The sequence below is a fragment of the Lucilia cuprina genome, chromosome 5, assembly GCF_022045245.1.
Source record: "Lucilia cuprina isolate Lc7/37 chromosome 5, ASM2204524v1, whole genome shotgun sequence".
Taxonomy (NCBI): Eukaryota; Metazoa; Arthropoda; class Insecta; order Diptera; family Calliphoridae; genus Lucilia; species Lucilia cuprina.
Window position 1 is genome coordinate 30,896,968 of NC_060953.1, and position 27,169 is coordinate 30,924,136.

A 27,169-nucleotide genomic window follows, 5' to 3' on the forward strand; every position below is an offset into this window, starting at 1 on the left:
GAATATATTTATATTTACATAATATTTTATTGTGCTGAATTTCATTGCCATATTTGTGTTTATAAGATAATTTTGGAAGGGGACTTTGTATGGGAGCTAGGGTCAAATGGGGCCAGATCTTTGTGGAATTTGGCAGGGTCATCAAGACAATTGGTATACTTTATGGTGGGTATAGGTCGAATATTTTTGTATGTCACAAACATCAGCACAAACCCAATATACCCTCCCCACTAAAGTGGTGTAGGGTATAATAATCTTTTGATTTAATAAGAAATAGTACTTGTAAAAATCGTATATTTTAGGCAAAATGTTTGAAAATTACATTTAAATTTTTTATAACAAATGTCAAATAAAAATTAAATCAAATTCCAATCGGCTCAGAATTACTCTCTGGGTCGAGATCGCTAAGTCCGTCTGTCAGTCCGTTTGTGTGTCCATGTGTGCACGCTACAGGCCTTACTTTTTAATATAATTTGATGAAATTTGGCACATTTTTTTTAGCCCCGAGGACATACGTTCCGTATGTAATACCAAAAAGTATTCATCTTACTGAATACTAAAAATTTTTTTAGTTACAAGTAAAGATACTGAATACAGATTTTTTCAGTAACCAGAAAAAATTTAATGATTACTGAAATAATTAATGCAGTAAAATTATACTATAGTGTCCATTTATGATTTACTTAATACTAAATTTTTTTTCTGTAATCAGTAAGAGCTTACTGAATACTGATTAACACATTACTAAATACTGAAAATTTTTTCAGTAAACAGTAAAAACTTATTTTTACTGCATTTTTACTGGTACTTCAAAGTTATATAGTTGAAATGAAAAGTCGACTTTTCGACTCTTCGGCTTTTTTTCATTTAGTTAAACGTCGACTTTTTGCATTTTATGGACTTTTCGACTTTTTTCATTTAATTAAAAGTCGACTTTTAGACTTTTCGACTAAAAGTATTTTATAAATAGTCGACTTTCGTCTTTTTGGCTTTTCCGACTTTTCGATTTTTTTGACTTTTTGACTATTTTTGACTTCTTTTGATTATTTTAGAGTTTTTGACTTTTTTTACACTTTTTTTAAATTTTCTACTATTTTTGACTTGTTTCTACAATTTTCGTGTTTTCGACTTTTTTGGAACAAAAAACTTTCGATTATTCGAAAGTTGATTTATAAAACCCTACAAAATTTACTGAAAAGTGAAAATTTTTTCAGTAACGACTTAAAATCATTTTCTGAGTCTATTAAGCTATGTCCGTCCATGAAAACCTTGAAGACAAACTACAGATAATTCAATGAAATTTAGCACATGATCTTCTATTTATACATGATCTTCTATTGAAAACGGTTAAGATCGATCTGTTATTTCACCTAGCCCCCATACAACTGAATTCCCGAATAGGGCTTGTAAACCATGTAATGAAACTACAGGTTGCTATTTTGGAGATAATTTAATAAAATTTAGCACATAGTACCGCAGAGGAATCCTATTGAAAATGGTGAACATCGGTCCATTATTTCACCTAGCACCCATAGCCGAATAGAGCATTTAAGTTCATAATTATGTTTAATATACTCGTATCTGCAAAACCAAGTTCTATACTAGCCTTGCTGACCCTCATGAATTTTATAACTATTGGCCTCATTTGACCCCTTATCCCTTATAAAAAGCCCCCTTCAAAATTTGACTTAAATGTACACAATTCTATTCAACAATAAATTGCTTAAGTATATATATCTGAGGCAAGGTACTGGCCCGACTATAATTTTTTAGTTGTTTTTTTAATGCATCTTTGGAAGATCCCAAGTGCAATTTTGAAGCATTACATAGTGATACACCAACAAAATGCAGGGATTCTTGTATACTAATTCCATTTCGTTATAGTCCACAGAATAGGAATATACTTTTAATTTTTCTTGATCACTTTGTTTAGTTACTTTTTAAGAGTATACGATGTGATGGAGTTTAAACTATGAAAAGTCATAAGTTTGGTAGTTTTCGACCGATTTTCAAATCTGATAATTTATTTTATGGTCAATTGTCTGAGACACCGTCATCTAAGCAAAATACTCACTCTTTTTTCACACTTTTTAATTTTTATCATATAAATGATATTGTCGATTATCGTAATGATCGTAATTAAAATGTCAAAATTCACTTATATTTTCGGTTATTACGAACAATTTCGGTTATTACGAACAATTTTTTTATTTGAATAACTACTTTCATACAAAAAAAATCTCTTATAATGAACTCGATTATTCCGAATCGTCGTATTGAACGAACTACTATTTCTGTCTCTCAAATACAATTTCATACAATTTTACTTTTTTATAACGAACTTTAAAACTATGTGTTGGAATTATAAGAAAATATTTAGCTTTGTTGGAAAAAAACTTAAATTTGATTTGAATTATACATGCAAATAACATTAATGGGATTTTTTTAAATGAATATTAAATAAATTTATAAATCATATTCTTTTAATTTCGTAAAATGACACTTTATTTTTGGAACTACAAAAACTTCACCCATCTTATTATGAATTTCGCTTATTACGACTGTATCGCAGTTAAATTCTGCTAAAATAACTTAAATGTGTGAGTAAATACCTCTTGAAAATTTCAAGAGGTATTTTCAATATCAGTTGAAAAATAATGTTAAACTAAAGATTTTCTAAATTACATATGGAATTTTTGATATTTAATAATTCATTAATATTCAATAGTATTCAGTCTTCGTATGTATGAAATTAAATTATAAAACACATGTAACAAGTCGTCATCTGATAATAATCAAATATTATTATGTAAAAATATTGTTTTAAAATTCAATGTGTGATGCTGTTTGCGATACACACGTATTTTTGTGTTCATTTTCCAATAGAAATTTATAATTTTTTCAATGTTTCACTCCTGTTTTCTATCATCAAAAGTAGGAACACAAGGTAATGAAATAAATTCCAACAAATCTTGTGATTAGAGTATTCCGAATATATGTAATTTAAAATAAAGCCAACACTTACAAAATGTGCAATATTATTGAATAATACGTACTATTAATCTGATGTTAATTTCAAAGAACATTTCCTGCAGTTTTTATAAATTACTTGTATTGCAATTGGGGTTTTTATAGGATTTTTGTTTTCAGTTAATTTTTTATTATTATTCTCCCTGTTGAGAGTATTTTATGGTATTAATAAAATCAGATCAGTAATGTTTAAAATACTGTTAAATGCATAAGATTTAAAAAAAAAGTTTCCAATAAATTAAAATCGCTAAAATAGATGTAATACACGTCACAGCTAAAATTTCACAAATGCATTAAAAAATTGCATATCTCTAAAAAATGTGCTATCTTAAAATTTTTAATATAAAAATTATATAATAATGAAAAAGCACAACCATAGTAATAGATTAAGCTTAAAATCGAAATGATCCTATATAAACTTTGAAAGTCATATAGGTACCTTTTTGTTTTTTTAAGAGTTTTCGAATAAATTAAAACCGCTTCAATAATAGGGTTACTAGAAATTTTTCTAAATAAACAAGTAAGAGTGCTATATTCGGCTGTGCCGATTTTTTTATACCCTTCACCATAGTGTATTTTAAACATATTAGTTTAATACATTTTTTCCCGACTACATTAATATTACACCAAAAGCAAAACAAAATGAACAACAACGCTAAACGAAATAAAAAACAAAATACACAATGCATCTAAACATCTAAACATACATAACGAAAAACACAGAAAAACTAAAACAAAATAAACAACGCAATAAAACCAACCTACATCCAAATATACGAACATCTATAAGGATCCAGAATATGTATACTCTATAGGGTCGGAAAATTATATTATAGAAATTACAAACGGAATGACAAACTTATATATACCTTTCTCACGAAGGTGATTGGTATAAAAAGTGAGAGTGCACAATGTTTCAGATGAAAGAGAACTTATGTGGATCGATTCACATAAAACTTTGTAGAGATTTTAGCTCGTAAGAGTCTTACTTACGTCAAATTTCATCGCTATTCTCGTAGTTTTAGCAAGTAATGAGCGTTATAGTAATTTTCTCAAGAAAAACGGAAGCACAGTTTGGATTTGGATAAAGCTTAGATAACGTACTGCATCGGTTATAAGTACAATAAATAAGGCATTTTTACATTAGATATTTAAAAGTATCTTGAACCTTAAAGTTTACTGTAATTTTTTACACTTTTAATTAATATCCAAGTATCTGTTAAATATTTTTCAAAAGGAGATATATGCGAAATTAAATAACATTTTCTAAACTTAACCTGAAAATATATTTTTTTACAAAAAAGAAAAAACACTTTTTTAAGTAAAATGCAAATGTAATTGATTTTTATTAAGATTTTATACATTACATGGAAAAATTAGTATATTTATAGTAACGTCGAATATTAGTTATTAGTTACTTTTTTTTTTAATTGTACAGTATTTATTAAACAAATTATAAAATATGTTTTATAATTTGAAAGGCTTTTTGAAGCCAAGTCTAGTAGAGAGCAAAATTTAAAAAATTGTTCATATGTTTTATTTTTATTAGTATAAAACTTATTTATTTTAAATATTTTGGAATATAACAATAATGCGCAGACGGTTATTTATAATAAATACATCATTGGACTCGGCTTTAACCCCTTTTAAACGATACCCCGCATTGGCTTTGCCAAGAGACACAATTTTAGCCGCACAATTTATCTCTTTAACTTAGAGAATATCATAATTCTAATAACATTTTTACTGAAAACTATCATTCTTTTGTTTTGCAGAAATCAAGTCGGAAGATATTAAACAAATTTCTACTTCCAATGCCTATGTAATAGAAAAGAGAATCTGAACAAAGGAAAATATATCATTAAACAACCATGATAAGTTTACTTTAAGCTTATTAACTGCTCATTACTTTTAATAAAAATCCTGCGGTAACTAAAACGACCAACTTTTTAGTTAGTTGGTATAAAGACCACTTTTTCTCGTTAATATAACAATGAATAATGATGAAGAGGAACGTGTTTGTTTGCGGTAAGTTCCGTTCTTTTTAATTTATTTTTGTTCATTTAAATCCATTAGTGTGACACTTTTTTTTAATATGTTCTCTTGAAGTGTAAAAATACTTGCATACATGTTACAGTACTATGTTAAAAGATTATTACAAAATATATAAAATTATTTTAGTTCAGACTATAAATCCGATATGAAAAATTTAATTAGAAACACCCTAATGTTTCCTACATGTTTACGTACACACATAAATAGTTACATATGTAAACAAGTATTTATATTAGACTTGTTTGTACATATTATTACAACATTTACGTAATATTAAAATGTACTTAATTAAAATATATAATTTTTTATATTAACTTACATTTATAATGTTATACATTTTTACTGTACGTTCCAGAATTAATCATAAAGAATTAATTAAGGTAAACATTTACATTGCATCTCATATGCAGATTTCTTTATTTATTTATGCTTTAACTTCCATCTAATTATGAAATTTATTGAAAAAATTTTAAAAATATTTATTTCACCCAAATCTTATGAATGTTTGAGGGTGGCGGGTTCAAGTTGTGTAAGCGATTTTGGTGCAAATTCACCCAAATCTGAAGACATCGATTTTAAAAGTTGGATCACTTGACGCGAAATTGCCCATATACTTATATTAGGGATCCTTATATAGGGAATCCATTAAGCTATGTAAGTTTTATATCCATTTGTACGTTTGTTGAATAATCTGAAAATTTCTTCAACAAATTATAAAAGCATGAAAAACAACTACGAGATAAAGCAGTTGAATTTTGATCACTATACAAGTGGTAACCGTAATATGACAGAATGTAGGTAAAATATCTAAAAAATCGTCTAATATTGCAAATTTTATATGTGGAAGAAAAGTGACCTCGTTGTTAAGAAATTGTTCCACCTGTTTAACACTTACTGAATGAGTTGATTAATATGTATTAAAAAATTGTTCGAAATTCTTAAAAATGTATCTGTGGAATATGTTAATTCTTAATTTTATTCCCTTTTATTGTCCATAAGGCACATTGAGATTTTCTCAAAATTTTAAAATTTGTTTCACAAAATTGGTAAAAGTTTGAAACTTAGTTTCGAAACAGCCATTGGAAGGGGTTTCCTTTTATTAATATACCTAAATATAGTTTACACTATCTAATGAAGATAAACGGTGGTCTTTTTCATCCACTGGGTAGACTTGACAACGGTCTACCATCGCCCCTTTATCCTTCAATGCGTATATACTCAGGTGGCAATATTTGTACATTGGTTTTGACTGGTCCATGAACAAGCACTTTGCTGAAGTACTCGAGCTATCTAATCTCTGACAATTGGATGCCCTCTATTGATTCGGCAACAGCACCTAGAGACGTAACCGGTAGACAGAAGTACGAGTCCATCAAATAAGCCATTCTTGTTCTTACTCACAGGGACACACTGTGTTAATTCTGATATGAACAGAGTAAACTCCGAACATATCTGGACAAGGAAGGAAAATTCAACGGTATCATTTGTATATGATACCTTTCATACCTGGTACCGTAGTACCAGATTATGCGGTGCTCTGGTTTGACCTCTTTCAATCTATGCAAAGACTAAGCAATGGTGAAGGGTATATAAGATTCGGCACAGCCAAATATAGAACTCTTACATGGTTTTATTTAAACTTCTGTTTTTATCGCCATGAAAAGAAATTTCATATTTCATAGATTTTTAATAAATGCGAAATCTAAAAAATATCATTTGGGAAACGAAAATGTTAGAGAAAGTCCGTTTTTATAGATTTTAATTTAAAAAGGATGTTGCAGGTTAAATTTATTAGCAGAAATTCCTCTCATACAGATTTGTATACAATCAGAAAGCTACATGTCCAATTTTATGTTTATAGGTTCAACAATATAAAAAATTAAAAATTATTATTATTAGAACGAACATCTTACATTAAGTTTATTTTTTATAAATGGCCAATCAGGACAATACGTGTCACATTTTATGTTTATAAAATCTGGAAAAATACCAGTTGAAGTACGAAAACATAAACAAAAATTCAAAAATTTTTATTAAATTTCGTGTTTCAATATTATGAAAAATTCAAGAAAAAGTACCAGAAAATATTCCATTTTAGATCTTTATTCACATTAGTTTCTGAATGATTACTTCAGAGTTTCAAATGTACCAGTTGAATGCCAAATTTTATGTTCTTAGGTTCAATATAGAAATTTTAAAAGGAATCCTTTAATAAGTTCTACCTTACTCCGGGGTCTACATGATTAATTTCATGTTCCTATTTTCAATATTATAGAAAACTCAAAAAGTACCAGTTAAACAAGTAAAACAAACATTCAGTACAAAAATGTCCCCTTTTATATCTCCATTATTTATGACCCAAATTTGCTGATGTGGATCTTGCAGACGAACATGGCTGAATCGACTTTGTTATCTATAAGGATCCATAATATATAGGATCTGAAAATTATATTATAGAACTTTCAAATTTATATATACCCTTCTTACATCACCCAAGGGTATGTTACTTTGATGAATGACCCCATCTTGGTGTTATTGCAATCCCGAGGAAAAGAGGTGCTAACAGTACCTCTAGTCTGCCGGGACTATAAACTGGAGATGTCATTTCACTCCTCGGATATTCTTTGGATTGATTTTACATGGGGTTCGAACCATTAAACCACGTAATCTGGTACTATGGGTGGCTAGTTGCTCGCAGGGCTATGTACTGGCTGCTCAGTTGGTTGAGGTTCCCAAATTGAATTTTCCTTCTTTGTATAGGTATGTTCAGAGGAGACTCTGTTCATACCAGATTAAATCTTCGGCTTATTTGATGAATTCGTACTTCTTTCTACCGATTACGTCTCGGCTGTGGCTACCCCATTTGCGTGGCATCTAAGAAGTTAAGCAATGGTCAGAGATTAGATAGCTCAAGTAATTGTGCAAAGTATACTGTACAGCATACTCCCCCCGGGGGCATGTTACCTTGGCGAAGACCTCCGCCTTGGTGTTATTGCAATCCCGGGGTATAAAGAGGGCCCAATATCTCCAATCTGACCGGGATTGAAAAATTGGTGTTTTCAGTCTACTGCTTGGCTTAGTCCTTGCATAGATTGCCAGAGGTCTGACCAGAGCACCGCATAATCTGGTACTACGGGTGGCCAGTTGCCCGCAGGACTATGTCCTGGCTGGTCAGTTGGTTGAGGTTCCTTCGGGATCCACGTAGTGGCTGTTGGTTGAACCCAAATTCGCGGGAAGAGAATAAGTGGCGGTTAAAAGACTGATGCATGATAATAGTCAATATTTCGGGATAAGGTTCGGTACTGTTGCCGAAAATCAACAAATACCCCACAGAGGAGTGACTGTGGGACTAAGCGTTGGAAATGAGTTCGTGTCAATTGTATATGATATAGAATGAATGTAGAGGTATACGGGACTCGTCCACCCGTATACCTAAATGAATGTGTCGTATGTTTTTCTCTATGAATGTGTCGAATAAATGAGATGTGTGCTGGGTTGAATGATGATGGATGAAAGATATCATATACAAGAGATACCGATTAAGTTTCCTTCCTTGTCCAGATATGTTCAGAGTTTACTCTGTTCATATTCGACTTGCCACAGCGTGTCACTGTGAGTAAGAACGATGTCTACGGCTTATTGATGGATCGTGCTTCGGTCCACCGGTTACGTCTCTAGGTGCTGTTGCCGAATCAACAGAGCCATAGTAGTGTGGTTGTTTTACAACGTGACTACTTTGGCAAGAGATTAGATAGCTCGAGTACTCCAGCAAAGTACTTGCGCATGGTACCGGTCATAGCCAATGTGCAAAAATTGCCACCTGCGTCTTCATTGAAGACAAAGGGGCGATGGTAGACCGTTCTCAAGTCTACCCAGTGGATGAAAAAGACCACCGTGAGATAAGGCCGACACGGCAGGTGCTCACGTTAAAACTATCGACAGTCTGTACAGCATACTTAAGAAATCGTCAATAAGTTCTAATCGTTTTTATTAATTAAAATTAAAATCATGTCACTTTCATTATATACATATATGTTTTATGTTCATTGTATACAAAAAAAGACATAGATAAATCTACTCAGAATTTTACAAGGATCAAAAATATCAGATGAATATTTCTTAATGTTGCAAACGGAATGAAAAACTGTCACCACTGATACACAACGGTTCAGACGACCACTTTATTGGCCAAAACTAAATATATTTAAATATAGTTAAGATATTTATCATTTCACTAAAATTGTAAATATGTAATAATTATTTTAAACCTTTAAATATTTTTCAAATTTGTCGAATACATAAATTTGAGTTTTTAATTAAATAAAGCAATATAAAAGTAAAAAATGATTACACCCCCGTATTCATTAAGATATTAATCGCTTATTTGGGGTTTATTATGCACATTTTCCATATAAAATTTCTACAATAAACCATCAATAACATTATTAAGCATTTATGAATATTTATTCTCCAATATTTAATCATATTTGCAAAATTTTGGAATAATTAAAGAAAATACCTTTTGTAACAAAAATCCAATTTTCTCGAAAATCGCAAAAAATTACCAGTTAAAACTAAATCCCACTCTTTTCGTCTAATAACTTTTTAAAGATTTACGTTGTGAAGAGGTCGTACTTTTTTGAAAAACTTATATGATCTTTTTATGAAAATTATTAAAGACCTTTCCTTTATCTTTAATTTCCAAGATAAATTTTTTTCGTTTTCAGAAAAAAAGAGTAATAGTTTAATGTTGAAGGAAACAAAACATATTTTTTGTAGCTCCGAAATATGGCCGACAATACTGCGTTTAGAAATATATTCCTCAGGGTGGCATTTTGTCATCTTTACTCTGTCCTTCTAAGGACTCTAACTGAGAAAGGACTTAGACCTCTCTGCTACGCAGACTACGTTGTAATACTTTTATAGAGAAAGGATCCATCTACTTCACAAGTAAAATACGACAGAGAGGCCTCAATGCTAACCCGTCGAAGACAGAAATCGAAGACAAATAATCGCTATTAATAAAGTTTGTTTGTGTGATATCTGGATCTAAACTTAATGGCATTTAAAGATTTCCTAAGGCTACAGGCTGAATGTAATACTTACTACACAATATTACATCTGACGAGTGGTGTGGTTAATTATTAAAACTGGTTAAATATATAAAACTATTAAAACCGACGCGGAAAGCTTCGACTCTAATTGATAATTACCGACCATTCTTCCAGACATAAAGGACGGCACTCTGAAAATTTCAAGAAAATCCCTTTAGCCGTTTACAGTTTTCTACTAGATTTCAAACGAATATAAAAGCGACTAAATAAATACACAATTTATATATCATGTCAGACCATTTCCAATAACAAATTTTGATCAGTATATTTTAGAAAAATATAAAAATCGTCTAAAAGTTTTACGAGGCTCAAAAAATTTATGTACATATGTATACTTTATGGGGTCCAAGAGCTGTATTTTAAATGACAAAATCAATATATACCGCTCTTATTTTTATAAAAAGCTCTTGTCAAATGTGATCAATAATTTTACAAAATGCTGGCTGGGATGTATACATGTTTTTAGCACATTTATAAAGTTCAATGTGTTTAAACTTTCTACTTGTGGTTTTATTACAATGATGATTACACGTTGCAATAAAAAAGTATACTACATACATACTTATTTCTACAAACATTGATATTAAAGGACAGTAAATATTGTATCGCTTTAAAAATTTAACGAAAGAATATGCTATACGAATGTAGTTATTGTTTGTTTTTTTTTTTTGAAAATTAACAAGGCATTCAACAAGAAATAGGTTGTTTATATTTACAAAGCTTTAATATTTTTGCTAGGAAATTACTTACTTTTTCTAAGAAATTATTAAATAAAATCAGAATGCCCTAAAAGTTTTCAATGAAGCACAATATCGACACAGCACTAAAGATGATACTTGCATGATAATTGATATAAAAAGTGTTAAATTTTTCAAATTTTATTTGATATTAATATTTAATATTTCTTAATATTTTAAGAACACCCCCTAATGTATTTTGATATTATTATGAAATTCGATACAAATATGATTTATGTACTTACTCAGTAAACATTCAATCAAGCAACAATAACCATCATCACCCACTCCTGTTTTACAATATTAATTTATGTTGTCCAGACTGTCCCATCATATTCGTTTATACTGTTTAATTTGTAATAAATATTATTTAGTTATGCAATAAAAAATTGGTGAAAACGCAAAAATAAACACTAAAAATATAAAGTTGTATCTATTGCGGAATTATTATTAGTCACTAAAGAAGAAATTAGGAAATAAAGATAATAAAATAAAAAATATTATTTAGAATTATTCATTTACATACAAATATAGCGACTACAAAAACAATGTATTGATGTATTCTCGAGTGTTGCAAAAAATATGAACCATGTAATTTTGACCGCAACCTTAAGAATTTGTTTGAGTTGTAAAACATGAAAACAATTAGACTGATATGACAACGTTAACAGGTGCCGCAACGGCTCTAAATTTTTAGGCGTATTATTTGGGGAAAATTGACCGGGATTGAAAAATTGGTTACAGTCTACTGTTAGGCTTAGTCCTTGCATAGATTTCCAGAGGTCAGACCAGAGCACCGCATAATCTGGTACTACGGGTGGCCAGTTGCCCGCAGGAATATGTCCTGGCTGGTCAGTTGGTTGATGTTCCTTCGGGACCCACGTAGTGGCTGTGGTTTAAACCCAAATTCGCGGGGAGAGTAAGTGGCGGTTAAAAGACTGATGCATAATAATAGACAATATTTCGGGATAAGTTCGGTGCTGTTGCCAAGAACAACAGATACCCCGCTGACTGTAGGACTAAGCGTTGGAAATGAGTTGGTATTAATTGTATATGGCACGCGATGAGTAAAAGTGCATTTTCGTGAAGTTTTCAGAAAGCAGTTTATACGAAATATTTTTTATTTTACTTATAATACTGGCCAACGACAAAAAAGTTTTTAAATAAAGGCCCAAATATACTATACAAGCGGCTTGACAAACATACTTTTTTCATTTCAACAGACACTACACAAACATTGCTAGTACAAACACCGATTTTTCCCGTTTTTTGTGGACTTGCAAAGATACAGATGTAAATTTTTTTCGAAATAGAAATTTTGTAAAAAATTGGTCATTTATGAATATAAACAATACAACGGTTTGACAAAAATTCAATATGTTTGTGTAAAAATCATAAAATTTTTAATTATTGTACAAGCAAACCGCGAGCATTTGTTCAAACACGAAACACCCACATATACTATACAACAGGCTTGTACAAACGTAAAAAACTAGTATGTTTGTCAAGCCGCTTGTGTAGTCTATTTGGCCCTTAATTTTCAATGGTGCTTATTTCGAATATGAAGAAAAGTCGTGTCACCCAACAATTTTTCACATTTTATATCTAAAATTATTTTTTTTTTGATTCTTATACCCTTCACCTTCGTGAGAAGGGTATACATAAGTTTGTCATTCCGTTTGTAATTTCTATAATATAATTTTCCGACCCTATAAAGTATATATATTCTGGATCCTTATAGATAGCAGAGTCGATTTAGCCATGTCCGTCTGTCCGTCTGTCTGTGTGTATGTTGAAATCAGTTTTCAGAAGATCCCAGATATCTGCGAGATCCGAATTTTCAATAATTCTATTGGAAATGCGATCAAATAGAACGCTATTTAAATCAGTCCAATCGGTCCATAAATAACGAAGATATGAGTAAAAATCCAAAACCACCTCTGAAAATTTCATGAAAAATTTACATTTTTCGTGCATGCTTATACAAAACAATAAACAAACAAAACCAAAACACAGTATCAAACGGTAAATTTTTTGTTATTGTGGTTTCGTTTTTATAAACACAAACCAAAGAATGAATATGACGTTACGTTACGTTGTTGTTGGCTATAAACATGAAATTAAGTACGTAGAGCCCGGATTAGACGAGAACACATTAAAGGGGACTTTTTGGTATTTTTTTGTTCTACATAAGGTACTTTGAATTTTCTATAATATTGAACATAGAAACATGAAATTTAGAATGTAGGACCTTGACTAGGTAGGAACCTATAAAACGTAACTTTTTGGTTCTTTTTCGTTCTACATAAGGTACTTTTTTGAATTTTCTATAATATTGAACCTAGAAACATGAATTTAGCATGTTTAGGGCCTTGACTGAGGCCTTGACGTAGAGCCCGGATTAGACGAGAACACATTAAAGGGGACTTTTTGGTATTTTTTTGTTCTACATAAGGTACTTTGAATTTTCTATAATATTGAACATAGAAACATGAAATTTAGAATGTAGGACCTTGACTAGGTAGAAACCTATAAAACGTAACTTTTTGGTTCTTTTTCGTTCTACATAAGGTACTTTTTTGAATTTTCTATAATATTGAACCTAGAAACATGAATTTAGCATGTTTAGGGCCTTGACTGGGTAAGAACCTATAAAGGGGGACTTTTTAGGTACTTTTTCGTTCTACAAAATGTACTTTTTGAATTTTCTATAATATTGAACCTAGAAACATGAAATTTGCATGTAGGGTCTTGACTGGATAAGAACCTATAAATGGGGACTTTTTTGGTACTTTTTCGTTCTACAAAAGGTACTTTTTGAATTTTCTAAAATATTTAACCTAGAAACATAAAATTTTGCATGTAGTGCCTTGACTAGGTAAGAATCTATAAAAAGGGACTTTTTGGTACTTTTCCGTTCTACAAAAGGTACTTTTTGAATTTTCTATCATATTGAACCTAGAAACATTATGAAGAGCCTGGATTAAGTGGGAACCCATAAAAGGGACGTTATTGGTACTTTTTCTTTCTTCAAAAGGTACTCTTTAAAATTTCTATAATATTGAACCTGGAAATATGAAATTAAGCATGTAGAGCCCAGATTAATTTAGAGCGTATAAAATGGGCTACAATTGGTATTTTTTGATTTTTTGTAATAAAATTCGTAATGACTGTTTTTTAACACATCATGGTGAAGGGTATATAAGATTCGGCACAGCCGAATATAGAACTCTTACTTGTTATGTATTTAATATCGATTGGGGTAGCGATGAACACTGGGTATTAGCTAGTTATATTCTAAAAGTGAAGAAATTATAATACTCATATTCTTATAGTAATTAAAAAAATTAAATAAAATTTTAAACTGCCAGTGTTTATTACTCAAACTTAAGAAAATACAAATATGTAAATTAAAGTTGGTCTTAAAATATCAATTCTGGTTGGATGGATCTTATCTCGAATAACGAGAATCCGTGCATAAAATCGATTGGAAATTCTATAATTGGGTAATTTTTTTTTTAAATTTAATTTATATCCTTTTTCCATCCAAGGCTGACATCATTCGACAAAATGGTTTGAATAGAAAACTAGAGTAGTTGTGACAAAGTGTAATACGCCGACCGTTTTTCTCCTTTCAGGTATAACAAAGGGATCAGAAATATGGAGCCAAGTGTGTCCATAATGCGAACAGCAAATTACAACCTGCTAACCTAGCCTACATCTGCTAAAGACATGAAAATTATATAATTATGTATACATAAATTTTTTTTAATGACACATTTCTTGAAGAAATCAAAAAAAGTGTATTGTTAACGAAGTTTTATACATTTCAATCAATTTTCGTTATCCGATTGGGCAAAAAATTAACATCATTTAGTTTTAAATGCTAATAAAGACAATACGATACCTCTAGACTGTATACATACATATGCATATCACTAACGAAAATAACTACATATTAAACAAGTTTATTAAATAATGCTAATAGTTGTTTTTTCATCCATACATTATTAAAACAAACTAATAATATTTAGGGATAAAAAATAAATATCGCTAAATCGACTCAGAATGTGTTTCTGAGTCGATTGATATACTTTGTAGAGCCAATATTTTTTTGGTGTTAGAAACATCAGCATTTCATTTTATTTTAATTCCTTTCTTTGTAGTGGAAGTTTTTGCTGGATAGTTTATCTATTTTTTCATAATGTACAATATCTCCTTAAATATGTATAAGTATTTTATTTACTCCCACCTGTAATTAACAAATAGCAACAACACGATAACTGGGAATTTCGCGCTAAAAACTACTGAATATTTTGTGAGTAATAATTCGAAAAGTTCACGCTCTAAAAAATAACTGACATCAGCACTTTTACTTTCAATACACTTCATATCCTGTATCCTTTACAAATAAACATACATATAAACAAATACAAACATATTTATATCGCTCGTTTACTTCCATAATGATATAATACAAAAAATGTGCCTTAATAATGTTAATTCTTGTATTAATAATTAATTATTTTAAACAGTGTATTATGAAACATAAAAGTGTATATTTGATGCGTTACAAACGGATGTGTAAAATCAATTTACCCTACCATTTTTGATGATGTGTCTAATTTGAAGATAATGAAATATAATAAATGGTTTTTATATCCGATATTAATTGTTTTGTAAGTTTGTAAAATTATTAATTATGCTGTCATTGCTTCTTAAAATGTTTTCGTTGTTGTGTGTACAAATTATTAAAATATTATAAAGAAAGTTTTTGTACGTTCAAATTATGGTTAAATCGGTCATAATGCTTTAACGTCAAATACTTGACAATGCGAATCTATTTATGTATAGTGAATCAATTAAGTTATTTGCCTATTTTAAATTTTAAGAAAAATAATTATTTTATCCTAGCTGTTAAGCCTGTCTTAAGCAAGAAAAAATAAATCTGCTTGGCAAAAATAAAATATTTTCAAATAAATAGAAGAATTTTATAAATTAAACTTATTAATTGATTAACAAACTACTACAAAAATTCTTCAAATAAAATGAATTGAACAAACATATATCGAAACAACGAACTTTAAAAAATTTTGTTATACACAATGTTTTTTGTGAATATATCGAAGTTGTCCTTACGAAGAATTCCCTGCGTCGTAAGTTATTCTTCATGAATAACTTTTATTTTCACGTCATCTGCGGTCTTAACCCTTGAAAATGCTATATACAATTGACCATGATTAAAGTCATTTTTATAGTTATAGAGAATACCAGCCTTATTGGAAACTGCCGTCGACGTTAAACAATTGAAAGATCTGGATTTATTGGAGCATGGCCAATTCTTGGAATAAATGCCGTGCTCCCTTCAGCAGTACCTAAAATAATAGTTGTACAAATAAGATATTTTGTTAGCTTTGTGACTTGTAATCTTGTAAGCATTCATCTTTAATACCACATCTCTGTATGTTGAGTCTAAAGCTCGAATGTTTAATGTTAAAGGTAAAATTTGGAACCTTAACCATTGAATATTTTAAAAACGTTTGTATAATAGCCGCTCTGTGAGCATGTGGAACCACAGATAAACATTGGCAAAAATCTCCTCCTAGCAGCAATAACCTACCTCCGAATGGGTTGTAGTTTTGCAATAGAGTTCTTAATAATTTATCAACTGCAATAAGTGACTGGGTGACATTGTCCCAAATAATGATTTTTGCTTTTTTTAATAAAATACTCGTAGAAGTTTCGGTTAATGGCACCGGATGTTTAAACTGAGAGTGATAAGTACGACCTCCTTTCAGCAAAACTGTACTTATTTACGAAGAAAGTACATAAACATCGACTGGTTATAAATTGAAAAAAAGAGTATACGAGAATAAGAGAATAAATTACCATTAATCAGGAATGATAATTTCAGTACGTTTGTACTATTACTGTACTACTTATTTTGTTTAAAAGCAAAAAATTTAAAGAACTATATTAAAGAATTAAAAGAACTAAAATTAAGAACTATTTACTATCTTGAAATTTTTGTCATTACTTATTTGTAAGGAAAAACTACATACGGAAATCCTTCCTCTGTATGGCATATTGTTTTGTTGTGGCCTCATGTCATTCCTTTTTGACAGCCAAAGATTTTAAAATTTTCTTTAAAAAAACTTAATCGATTCACTGTATGTACCTCAAGTAGCACAAGAGTTTTGAAAAAGTTGTTGTTTATTCCCAGAAAATTATACTAATGCGTGAGTGCATTCCAACAAAGTAAATTGCTGGAAATAAATGACTTTCATTTTATAGGCCTCGTTATAATTTTAAAATGTCTAGGATATTGTTCTATTTTGACATACATACACTTGTGTGTGTGTAGAAGGGTAATCGAATAAAAGGTCAAAAAACTCTTGCATACTTCTATACTTTAAGAAATAATTTAACAATGTAATTTGTATGTACTTACAGCCATATATCAACGATATATTAAATAGTACATTTCATAAGAATTCTTAAAAAGGATTTTTTTGCAAATCTTTTTTTAAATTTATAATATAAAAGTGCCTTTCTTATGATTTCCACTGAATTATGTATCAGTATGTTAAAAGTGAAGGCTGTCTTAGAAGGCTTCCAAGTCACCTAACAAAAAGTTATAGAAACAAAAAATACAAATTTGAATTTTAATTAGTCACCATCATCATAATCATCCATTGTACTCGCAAAGGAAATGAAATGTGCCAGTAATTGTGAAGAAATATAATTAAGAATACATACATATTAAAATTTAATAGAAAACCTAATTGAATTTAATCCCTCTGTTGAAAACATTTTCTACAAGTCTTTAAGGATAAAATATTTTTTATTCTTAGCATTTTTTTCAATTAATCTATTATTCATTATTTAATTATCTTTTAATTGAGAAAAGTCCTAAAAAGGAAACAAGACAAACTAAAATAAAATAAATGTACATAAACACTTTATCAGCATTTGGGAATTAACGTATCGATACAATTCAATTGAAAATTTTACTACAAACGTGACTAAATTGTTGTGTTCGTTTTAGTGGTGACTGTAAGGACATTTATTTATCATAATATTAATTCATACTTTTGTGGTCTAATGTTTATAGATTATAACATATACTTAATTGTGTGATTACTTGTGTGCCTAAGGACAATTGAAAGTGTTAAATTAGGTTGCTAAAAGTAAAATTAGACAAATTATGAATATTAGGGTCGACGTGTTTGAATGGAGAGCAAATGAGTCACTGATGCTTACACCGAAAATAAAATCTAGGTTTATTCTAAGATACCATTTATCAAAATTGTCAAAAGATATTAAGTTGGATCAGAAAAGTTATTTTTTCCTTATTTCAAGCAATTAAATCTTATGAAGTTTTGATATCATGTGAAAAGAGAGAAGTTTTAAATAGCGTGTCATAATTTTTTGTGATAAGAATCAGTTGATTTGGTTTCAAAAAGTTTAACAAATCCTAATTATGTTGGTCCGTGTAATTAGACATTCAGACAAGATGATCCTGTTACTGCATATGTAACAGGTTTCTTAGAAAATTACAATTTTTAGGGAACCGGTTTTTCGGTATTTTATCTCTAATTTTATTGAATAATTGTTAACCAAAATTAAATTTTTTTTAAAATTAATCTGGAAATTAATATTTTTTTTAATACATACATCTTCCATTAACACCACATATGTATGTGTATATAGATATATGTGTAACAAGAACAAGTCGGGCATGGCCGACCATATGATACCCTTCACCAGTGAGTTTGTTCAAAATGTGGATTATTTTTTAAATAATATTAAGTTTTGCCGGTTTTTGTTGGCATACAATTATATTTAACATAATTATGGCATCAAAAGCCCGGTTGTGTGGGGGCTAGCCGAAATAATGAATGGATATCAACCATTTTCCATAGTGTTTGACTTTGGGCCAAAAGAAGAGTATGTGTCAAATTGGTATACTTTAAGGTGGGTGTAGGACAAATATTTTTGGGTGTTACAATCATCAACACAAACACACAATACCCTCTCCGCTATAGTGGTATGAAAATGTGCAAAAGTCAGCAACAATATGAGAAACTCTTTCAATTGCAATCAACTGTAACAACAATGTTTAATATTTTAAGGACTTTTTAAAGAGGCCACATACATAAATACACCCACTTTCATGTATTATCACACACTCCCACGAAGATACGAGGATAAATTATTCTGTGCTACTACACAATGAACATCGATTTAAATTTTTTATTTTTTGTTTTCGAAAAAATAAATAAGTATTGTATATAAAGCCTGAAATATAAGTTTCAGATATTGTGACCAAAAATAATTTGTTTTCACCGTTGACCTTTTGTAAGCTCGACCGTTTCCAATATATTTTTTAGTTTCTTGTTTACTTTCATTATTTTTGCTGAAATAAAAGCACTGTAAATTCTAACTATAATAGTTTTCCGAGATATAATTTTTTTACATATTAGGTATGCCACGCAAATTATTGCAAGTTCTCAAATTTTCCAAACGTTTAATTAGATTTTAATGTTACCTATTAAAAATTTTAATAATATAACAGTTTCCAAGATGCACGAAATTTTTAGATTCTCATTTACTCCGGGCTCTACATACTTAATTTCATGTTTCTAGGTTCAATATTATAGGAAGTTCAAAAAGTACCTTTTGAAGAACGAAAAAGTACCAAAAAGTATTAACCGTTGTACTGTAATACTACCGTCATAAAAAATACACAGCTGAATAAAACCAAATACATCTCCACACGCACATATACATCTTTATCCAATTAACAGTGTTGTTGTTGCTTTTTTAACAAAGCATGAAAAAAATGTGGCTTTTTTGATGAAATTTTCAGAGGTTGTCTCGGATTTTTGCTAATATCTCCGTTATTTATAGACCGATTTTGCTGATTTTAAATAGCGATCTTCTCGAAAGCATATCTAACTGAATAATTGAAGATTCGGATCTCACCGATATCTGAGGACCTCTAAAAACTGATTTCAACAGACAGACGGACATGGCTTAATCGACTCCGCTATCTATAAGGATCCAGAATATATATACTTTATAGGGTCGGAAAGTTATATTATAGAAATTACAAACGGAATGACAAACTTATATATACCCTTCTCACGAAGGTGAAGGGTATTAAAATTCGTTATCTTGGAAACTGTTACAGTTAGAATCTTAAAATTTTGCACAAATAATTTTAACGCCCATGTAAACATTTTGGATAATAAATTGACGGACTACTATGGGGGCTCCAAGCCCCCATCTATTAGATCTAGAACCTTCAAATTCTATATGAATAACTTCGACATTCATGTGAGATGAACGGGCGGACTCTTAATGGGGGGCTTGACACCACATATATGAATTAAATAAAAAAATTCTTATATCTGGAAAACTGTTAGATAATTCCAATTTTTTATAGATAGATATAAATTGGCGAACTTACAATAATTTTCTTGGCATCTCTCATATGTAACATATTGGTAATCTGGAAAACTATTGTGGTTAAAATTTTCAAAATCTTTAAGTGGGCAAAACAAAAAATATTGTATATCGCAACGCATAAGAATATGAACTATTTTTTAAGAATAAAAGTATATATTAAATTTTTGCAAGTAAAAAATAAATAAATCATTAATCTATTATTTTAGAATTTAAATGAAATATATTATCATCAAAAGAAATTATAATAAACTTTTGAAAATTTTTTTATTTCTGTCCAAATTTCAGCTCTTTAGCTCTAACCGTTTAGGCTGTGCGATGATGAATCAGTCAATCAGTCAGTCAGTCAGTAACGTTAGAATTTTATATATATAGATTATATTTCCTAAGACCTAAGAGTACAAATAAAAACCTTTCGGATGTATTTCCTGTATTTACGTATTTATAGCCACTTTTACATTTTTGTATTTCATAGTTTATTTAATCTTCTTCTTCCTTGGTATTTACATAGTGATATTAAACACATGATTTTTGTTCGTAGAAAGTATGAATGATTGGTAACTATAAATGTTAAAGAATCGTATCGTAAACAAATTAACTTTCGTTAATCTACATTTCGTCATTTCCATAAGATCCCAAATAAAACGGCAGAATTCAAAATAAAGTACTTATGTGTCTGATTATATGAAAGTCATTATAAGGGTACTTAAAAGTAATACAGACGGTAAGTGGTAATCAGTGGAAATCATCATCAACATAGTGTAGATAGATCATGTACCCTGATTGCTGGTAGAACAGTAGGCTTCTTTAAAAAAATGTTTGTCATATTTCTCAAAAAAGTTCTACACTGGGCCCCTTAAGTATGTATGTTTGTGTGATTTTTTTATAGCCATTTTTTTTTTAAGGGAGTAATAAATATTATTGGAAATTTTATTTCTTAAAGTAAGCTACAGCCCTTAAAATAACTTATTCTCTTAAATTAGTGAAGTTTAAAGGATTGATACCATTAAGATGTATTTTAAAAATGAAATTTGATATTTAGTTTATTTGGAAAGAGAGAAGATATTTGTTCAATATTTGAATTCAAAAATTAAAATTAATAACTATTAACTAGTTATGAAATTGTATTTTCATTTAACTTAACTGTTTTGAACTGCTGGTTTTATGATTTATCATGTTTATAAACATTTTGTTTATCAACATTAATATATCGAAACTTCTAACAAACTGTTGAAATAGCACTTATGTTGTGTAGTGTTATATGGCGAAAATATGACAAAATAAAGTGCAAACTAAAACATATAGAAGTAACATTTTGTTTATTGCAAAATATTTATTGGTTTTGAATTAGTCTTAGTCCTTTGCGGAATACTCTTTACTAGTTACCAAATGTAGGTCATTTGATTACAATAATTTTTAAGCTATGGCAACACCTAACACAATGTTAAACAAACAACATTAATTTACGAAAAACAACAAACAAACGTTTAAAGGGAAATAATACCTCGATTTGGAGGTAATTTTGTTTAGTAACAACTGAAGGAAAACTTTGTGTTGTAATATCAAATCGATGATGTTGGTTAAATTCCTCCTTTATACACAGACTAGACTAAAATATTTGTCTATCGGGTAACATTGTCAACATTTCAATGTTTTGAGCTACATTTAACAAGAAATGAAAAGGACATAAAATTAATTTATACAAACATAATATCGCCGCCTTAATTTAGAAAGGACGCAATAAAAGTTTCAAATATTTTAAAGTTTTCGAAATTTTAACCTTTTTAGTACCAAGTCGAAAATATTCGATATTAACAAGTAGAAAACATGCAAGGATAGTGGCTAAACGGAATAAACCCTTTTCCAAATTTAATTTTAATATTTTTTTATTAAAAAGGCGTATAAATTTGTTAATGATTTAGAAAATAGCTTAGATGCTGAAGGTTATTGCAGCAAAACGATCCGCGAAAAAAAGTATGGTAGTGGTATAGCCTAATTTTGGTATTAGGCCTATTGTATATATTATGAACCCATATACAACCCATCTTCAAATTATGTGAAAAACCTTATAATCTTGTCAGATCTGGCAATGTACTGACAATAACAAATTGTTAGCAACAAGTAAATTGCAAGTTAGGATTGTGAGAAAACTTTATTTTATTGAAAGACAATTGGAGTCGGTCAGAGTTGAACATTTTGATCATACAGTACTTTCTTCAAATGAGTGTAACACTTGCTTTTCCTAGCAAAAATTGTCCAAAGTACTTAAGATAGCTATTACTTTAATCTTTCAAAACTCAACTTTTAATGGTCCCTTTTTCAAAATAATGCTAACATAATATAATTTACAGGATAAAAGTGGAAGAAATCTTAGACCACTTCCTTTTACAGCTTTGTGGTTACTTAGTGAGATGCAAAGGGCATATACATATTTCTTTAAAGAAATATTTGAACTCAAAAGCCAGCTTTGAAATTTTTACCATATGACTAATTTGTTTTTTATTTGTGTGTAAATTTTATTAAAATGTTGCAAATAAAAACTCCAGAACTACCCTAGAAACTATCCCTAAAGGAGTACAGTATAAGATCGACCGCTATTACATACTTACATATGTAATCGGTACATACGATTACATATGTAACTTGTTAAAATTAACAAACATCTACACACGCACATGTACATCTATATCCAATTTACAGTGTTGTTATTGCTTTTTTAACAAAGCATGAAATAAATGTGGCTTTTTTGATGAAATTTTCAGAGGTTGTCTCGGATTTTTGCTCATATCTCCGTTATTTATAGACCAATTTTGCTGATTTTTAATACCGATCTTCTCGAAAGCATGTCTAACTGAATTATTGAAGATTCGGATCTCGCCGATATCTGGGGACCTCTAAAAACTGATTTCAACAGACAGGCAGACGGACATGGCTTAAGCGACTCCACTATCTATAAGGATCCAGAATATATACTTTATAGGGTCGGAAAATTATACTATAGAAATTACAAACGGAATGACAAACTCACGAAGGTGAAGGGTTTAGGTTTTTCTGACAATAAAAAATAGAAAATGCAATTTTGACACCAATAAGTAACAGAACATTTTTTTGTTCGACTTTAATTAGTTTTCTTTTACCTACTCATCCTATACACTTTAACATTTTTTTTAATTAATGTATAAATATGTTTTTTCAAAATTTCACTGACGATATATAATTTTTTTTTGACACGCATTAATACGTACATCTGTATGTATATACATATGATCATTAGGGACGTATCTATTAACATTTGTTGCAAATATGACATTTTTTAATTAATGTATAAACATGTTTTTTTCAAAATTTCACTGACGATATATACATTTTTTGATACGCATTAATACGTATCTATTAACATTTGTTGCAAATATGACATAGCATTGTCGAATTGAGTATTACAAATTATAACAAAACGACAGTATTATTTTGTCGTTGTTGTTAAAGAATTTCACTCACCAAATGCAATCAATTAAGGTTTTATACAATTAAAAAAAGTTTCAATTAAAAATAATTGCATCAAGCAAGCTTTGCACCTATAACCAAATTTGTAAAAAAAAAATTAAAAAATTTATTTTTTTCCAAATAACGAATTAATCAGAACAATTAGTGTCAGATAAACAGTGACTAATTCAATAATTGTATAAATTAAATATTTAATAAATATAAAATTGATTTTTTATTAATTTTTGAATCAAATCAATTAACCTGTTTGGTAGAGAATTTTCCAAAAAAAAAAAAAAAAAAACAATTTAGCAATTGATTTAAACAATCAAATTATTAATCGATTATTCACAACGTAAAAGGAATACTCGACCTTTAACACTGTGTTCAGCATTTACAAAAAATATCACTTTATTGTCATAGTTGAACATATAAAGTGTTTCATAAATTGTCAAGAAAATTTAGTATTATATGCCTGAAATTTTATTGACTATTTAAGAATTATAAATATTTCTAGCGCAAAAATTTAAAATAAAATATTTAAAAAAAACTAAAATAGAAAAGTAGACTAAAACATTTTTTCAATCAATTAAAAAATAAATTGAATCAATTGAATAATTAATCAAAATTGTACACTTAGGTTTCAAAAAACGAGATAATTAAGACAAATAAAAAATTGTTTAAATGAAAATTAAAGAAAGAGGAAAACATGTTAATTGAAAATAAACTACCGATAATTTTTTCTGTGTACATATTTTCAATTATTTTATGGAAAAATACATTTTATTCCTTCATTAAGTCGTTTTATAATTATGTACTCGTAATAATAACTGATGACTTACTACAAAAGATAATTAAAAAAATAGAAATTTTGTATATAATGACAGATTTATCAGCCTAAACCGTCAAAGCTAGAATTATGATTTTTTCTAGTTCTTTTCTAGTTTTCTGACATTGTATAGATACAAGGGTAAAAGTTGGTTAATTGAAGAAATTATGTTGGTGCGTAATGTTTTTAATTACAAATGACAAAAAACAAAAATATGAAGCCATTAGTAATACAACATTTTCCATCACAGGGTGGTATTCAAAAATCTCACCAAAATTAGTTATCTCCCTAATGTAAATATATGTATATACATATATACCCGGATATTTAAACGGATGGCGTTCGTACATTTGTATAAAAATGTCTGCCATTTAAAGAATGAGACAAACAAGTATTTATTTGTTTTTCTATGGGGACGTGTACATACATACATGCAAACGTATCCTTATTGTATGTGTGCAAAACATTAATTTAGCGTTGCCCCATTGATACAATTAATTTTGATCCACATTTGGTTTATTATTGTTAATTGGTTACATTTATTTTAAGCCAAATTTACCATAACGAAAGTTATATTATTGAACAATAAAGGTTCGAAGTTATAAAAAAAATATGATTGTTTAAAAAATAAAACAAAAATTCAGTGAAAACCTATTTTAAAATTTTAATTCGGTAAATGTTTAAACACTTCGTAGGTTTTTGCAGTTTTCTCAAAAGTTTGGTAACAAAAATAATTCTAGATTGGCAACGCTTCAAGAAATCCCATTGTTAATTGAATGTGGTTTCATATGTGTGTATGTTTTCTATAAAATGTTATTTACATTTAAAGTTATTTATACTCAACACTACTTTAGTGGGGACGGTATATTGGATATGTGCTGATGTTTGTAACGTATAGAATTAATTAAACCCTGTACTTTAGTCCGTTTGTAATTGAACTACAGGTTGTAATTTTGAAGAAAATTTAATGAAATTTTGTACACAACAAAAATTTAACACAAATACTCTATTATTAAAAATAATACACACTTTACTTATACTCGTAACTAGTGTAGGATGTTATACGGTCGGCCATGCACGATTATCCTTTTTTACTTGTTTTACTAAAAATACGTATGGATGTATTATTATTAAATATATTTAATTTAACTCAATAAAAAGAAATATAAATTTATTATGAACATAGTAACTAAAACTATACCTTAGAGTGTCCCAAGAAGCAGTTTCTTTTGGGAATATGATGTAAGCGCACATCTTAAACATTGCGTATTTTATCACTAAACACTGAAAAATAAAAAAACAAGTAGGAAAGTATAGTCGGGCATGGCCGACCATATAATACCCTACACCATGAGTATGTTTTTAAAATTTTTACTTTTTATAAAATTTTTATTTTTTTATAAAGAAACTTTTATGTTGAATATTACCATAATTCCAAAATATTTAAGCAATTTATTGATAAACAACTAAAATTTCTAAATGAGGCTTTATATAGGTCAAATATGGGCCGATCATCGGTAAATTTTGGAAAAGGATATATTTCTAAATAACGGTTAGTTTTGTTGAGTTTCATTGCGATACAAATGGTTACAAGTAAATTTTAGACGTTTAAGTCATTTTTTGAAGGGGGGTTTGTATGGGGGCTAGGGTCAAATATATGCCGATCCTAACGAAAATCTGCAGTGTCATTTATACTTATATAAAACTTATTTGTGCCAATTTTTAGAGAGGTAGCAGAATATTTGACGTAATTATGGCATAAAAAGTTCAAATCGGGAGGTACGGTTGTATGGGGGCTAGGTGAAATAATGGACCGATTTCAACCATTTTCAACCCTGTGCCAAAAAACATGCTTGGTCCAAATTTCATCAAATTATCTTGAAAATTGCGGCCTGTACCTTGCGCACAAGTTTTACATGGACAGCCAGCAAGCCGGACAGACGGACGGACATGTCTTAATCGACTCAAAAAATGATTCTGAATCGATCGGTATACTTTAAGGTATTGGAACAATATTTTTGTATGTTACAAACATCAGCATAAACGTATAATACCCTCCCCACTATAGTGGTGTAGGGTATAAATATATTTCATACCAGCCACTGTAAACCTAAATCTCGCCACTATTTTCCAAAACATTCTACTTAACAATTTATTATTCCATGTACCCTTATAGGATTGTAGTGATAACCAGTTTTAGGTTTGTCGAGTTAACTACCTTAAGTTCCTTTCCTTGTATGGTAACCATATGATACAAGCTTAATTCTGGTTGAGTGTTCAATTAAAAATTTGTTCAGTCCAATACGGTCTTAGATGTCACCTTTTCTCCTGATATCATCCTAATTGAGTTCTGTCGGTAAATATGTTAACGCCGTCGCATTTATTCTAATTCAATTTAAGCATTCCGTTATTGGTTGAACTTCTGCCTGATAGCTAGTGTTGAGTTCATG

At 29.4% G+C, this 27,169-nt stretch overlaps 1 protein-coding gene across 1 annotated transcript in view; it reads left to right on the plus strand.

The window, feature by feature from the left end:
* The first annotated feature begins 4,821 nt into the window (after positions 1-4,821).
* Positions 4,822-27,169, plus strand: part of LOC111677112 (adenylyl cyclase 78C) — a 60,758-nt gene continuing 38,410 nt past the window's right edge. The window contains exon 1 of the mRNA XM_023438174.2: positions 4,822-5,058. Within this exon, the coding sequence (XP_023293942.2) occupies positions 5,024-5,058 (35 nt within the window). The 5' untranslated portion in view covers positions 4,822-5,023. The remainder of the gene's footprint in view (positions 5,059-27,169) is intronic.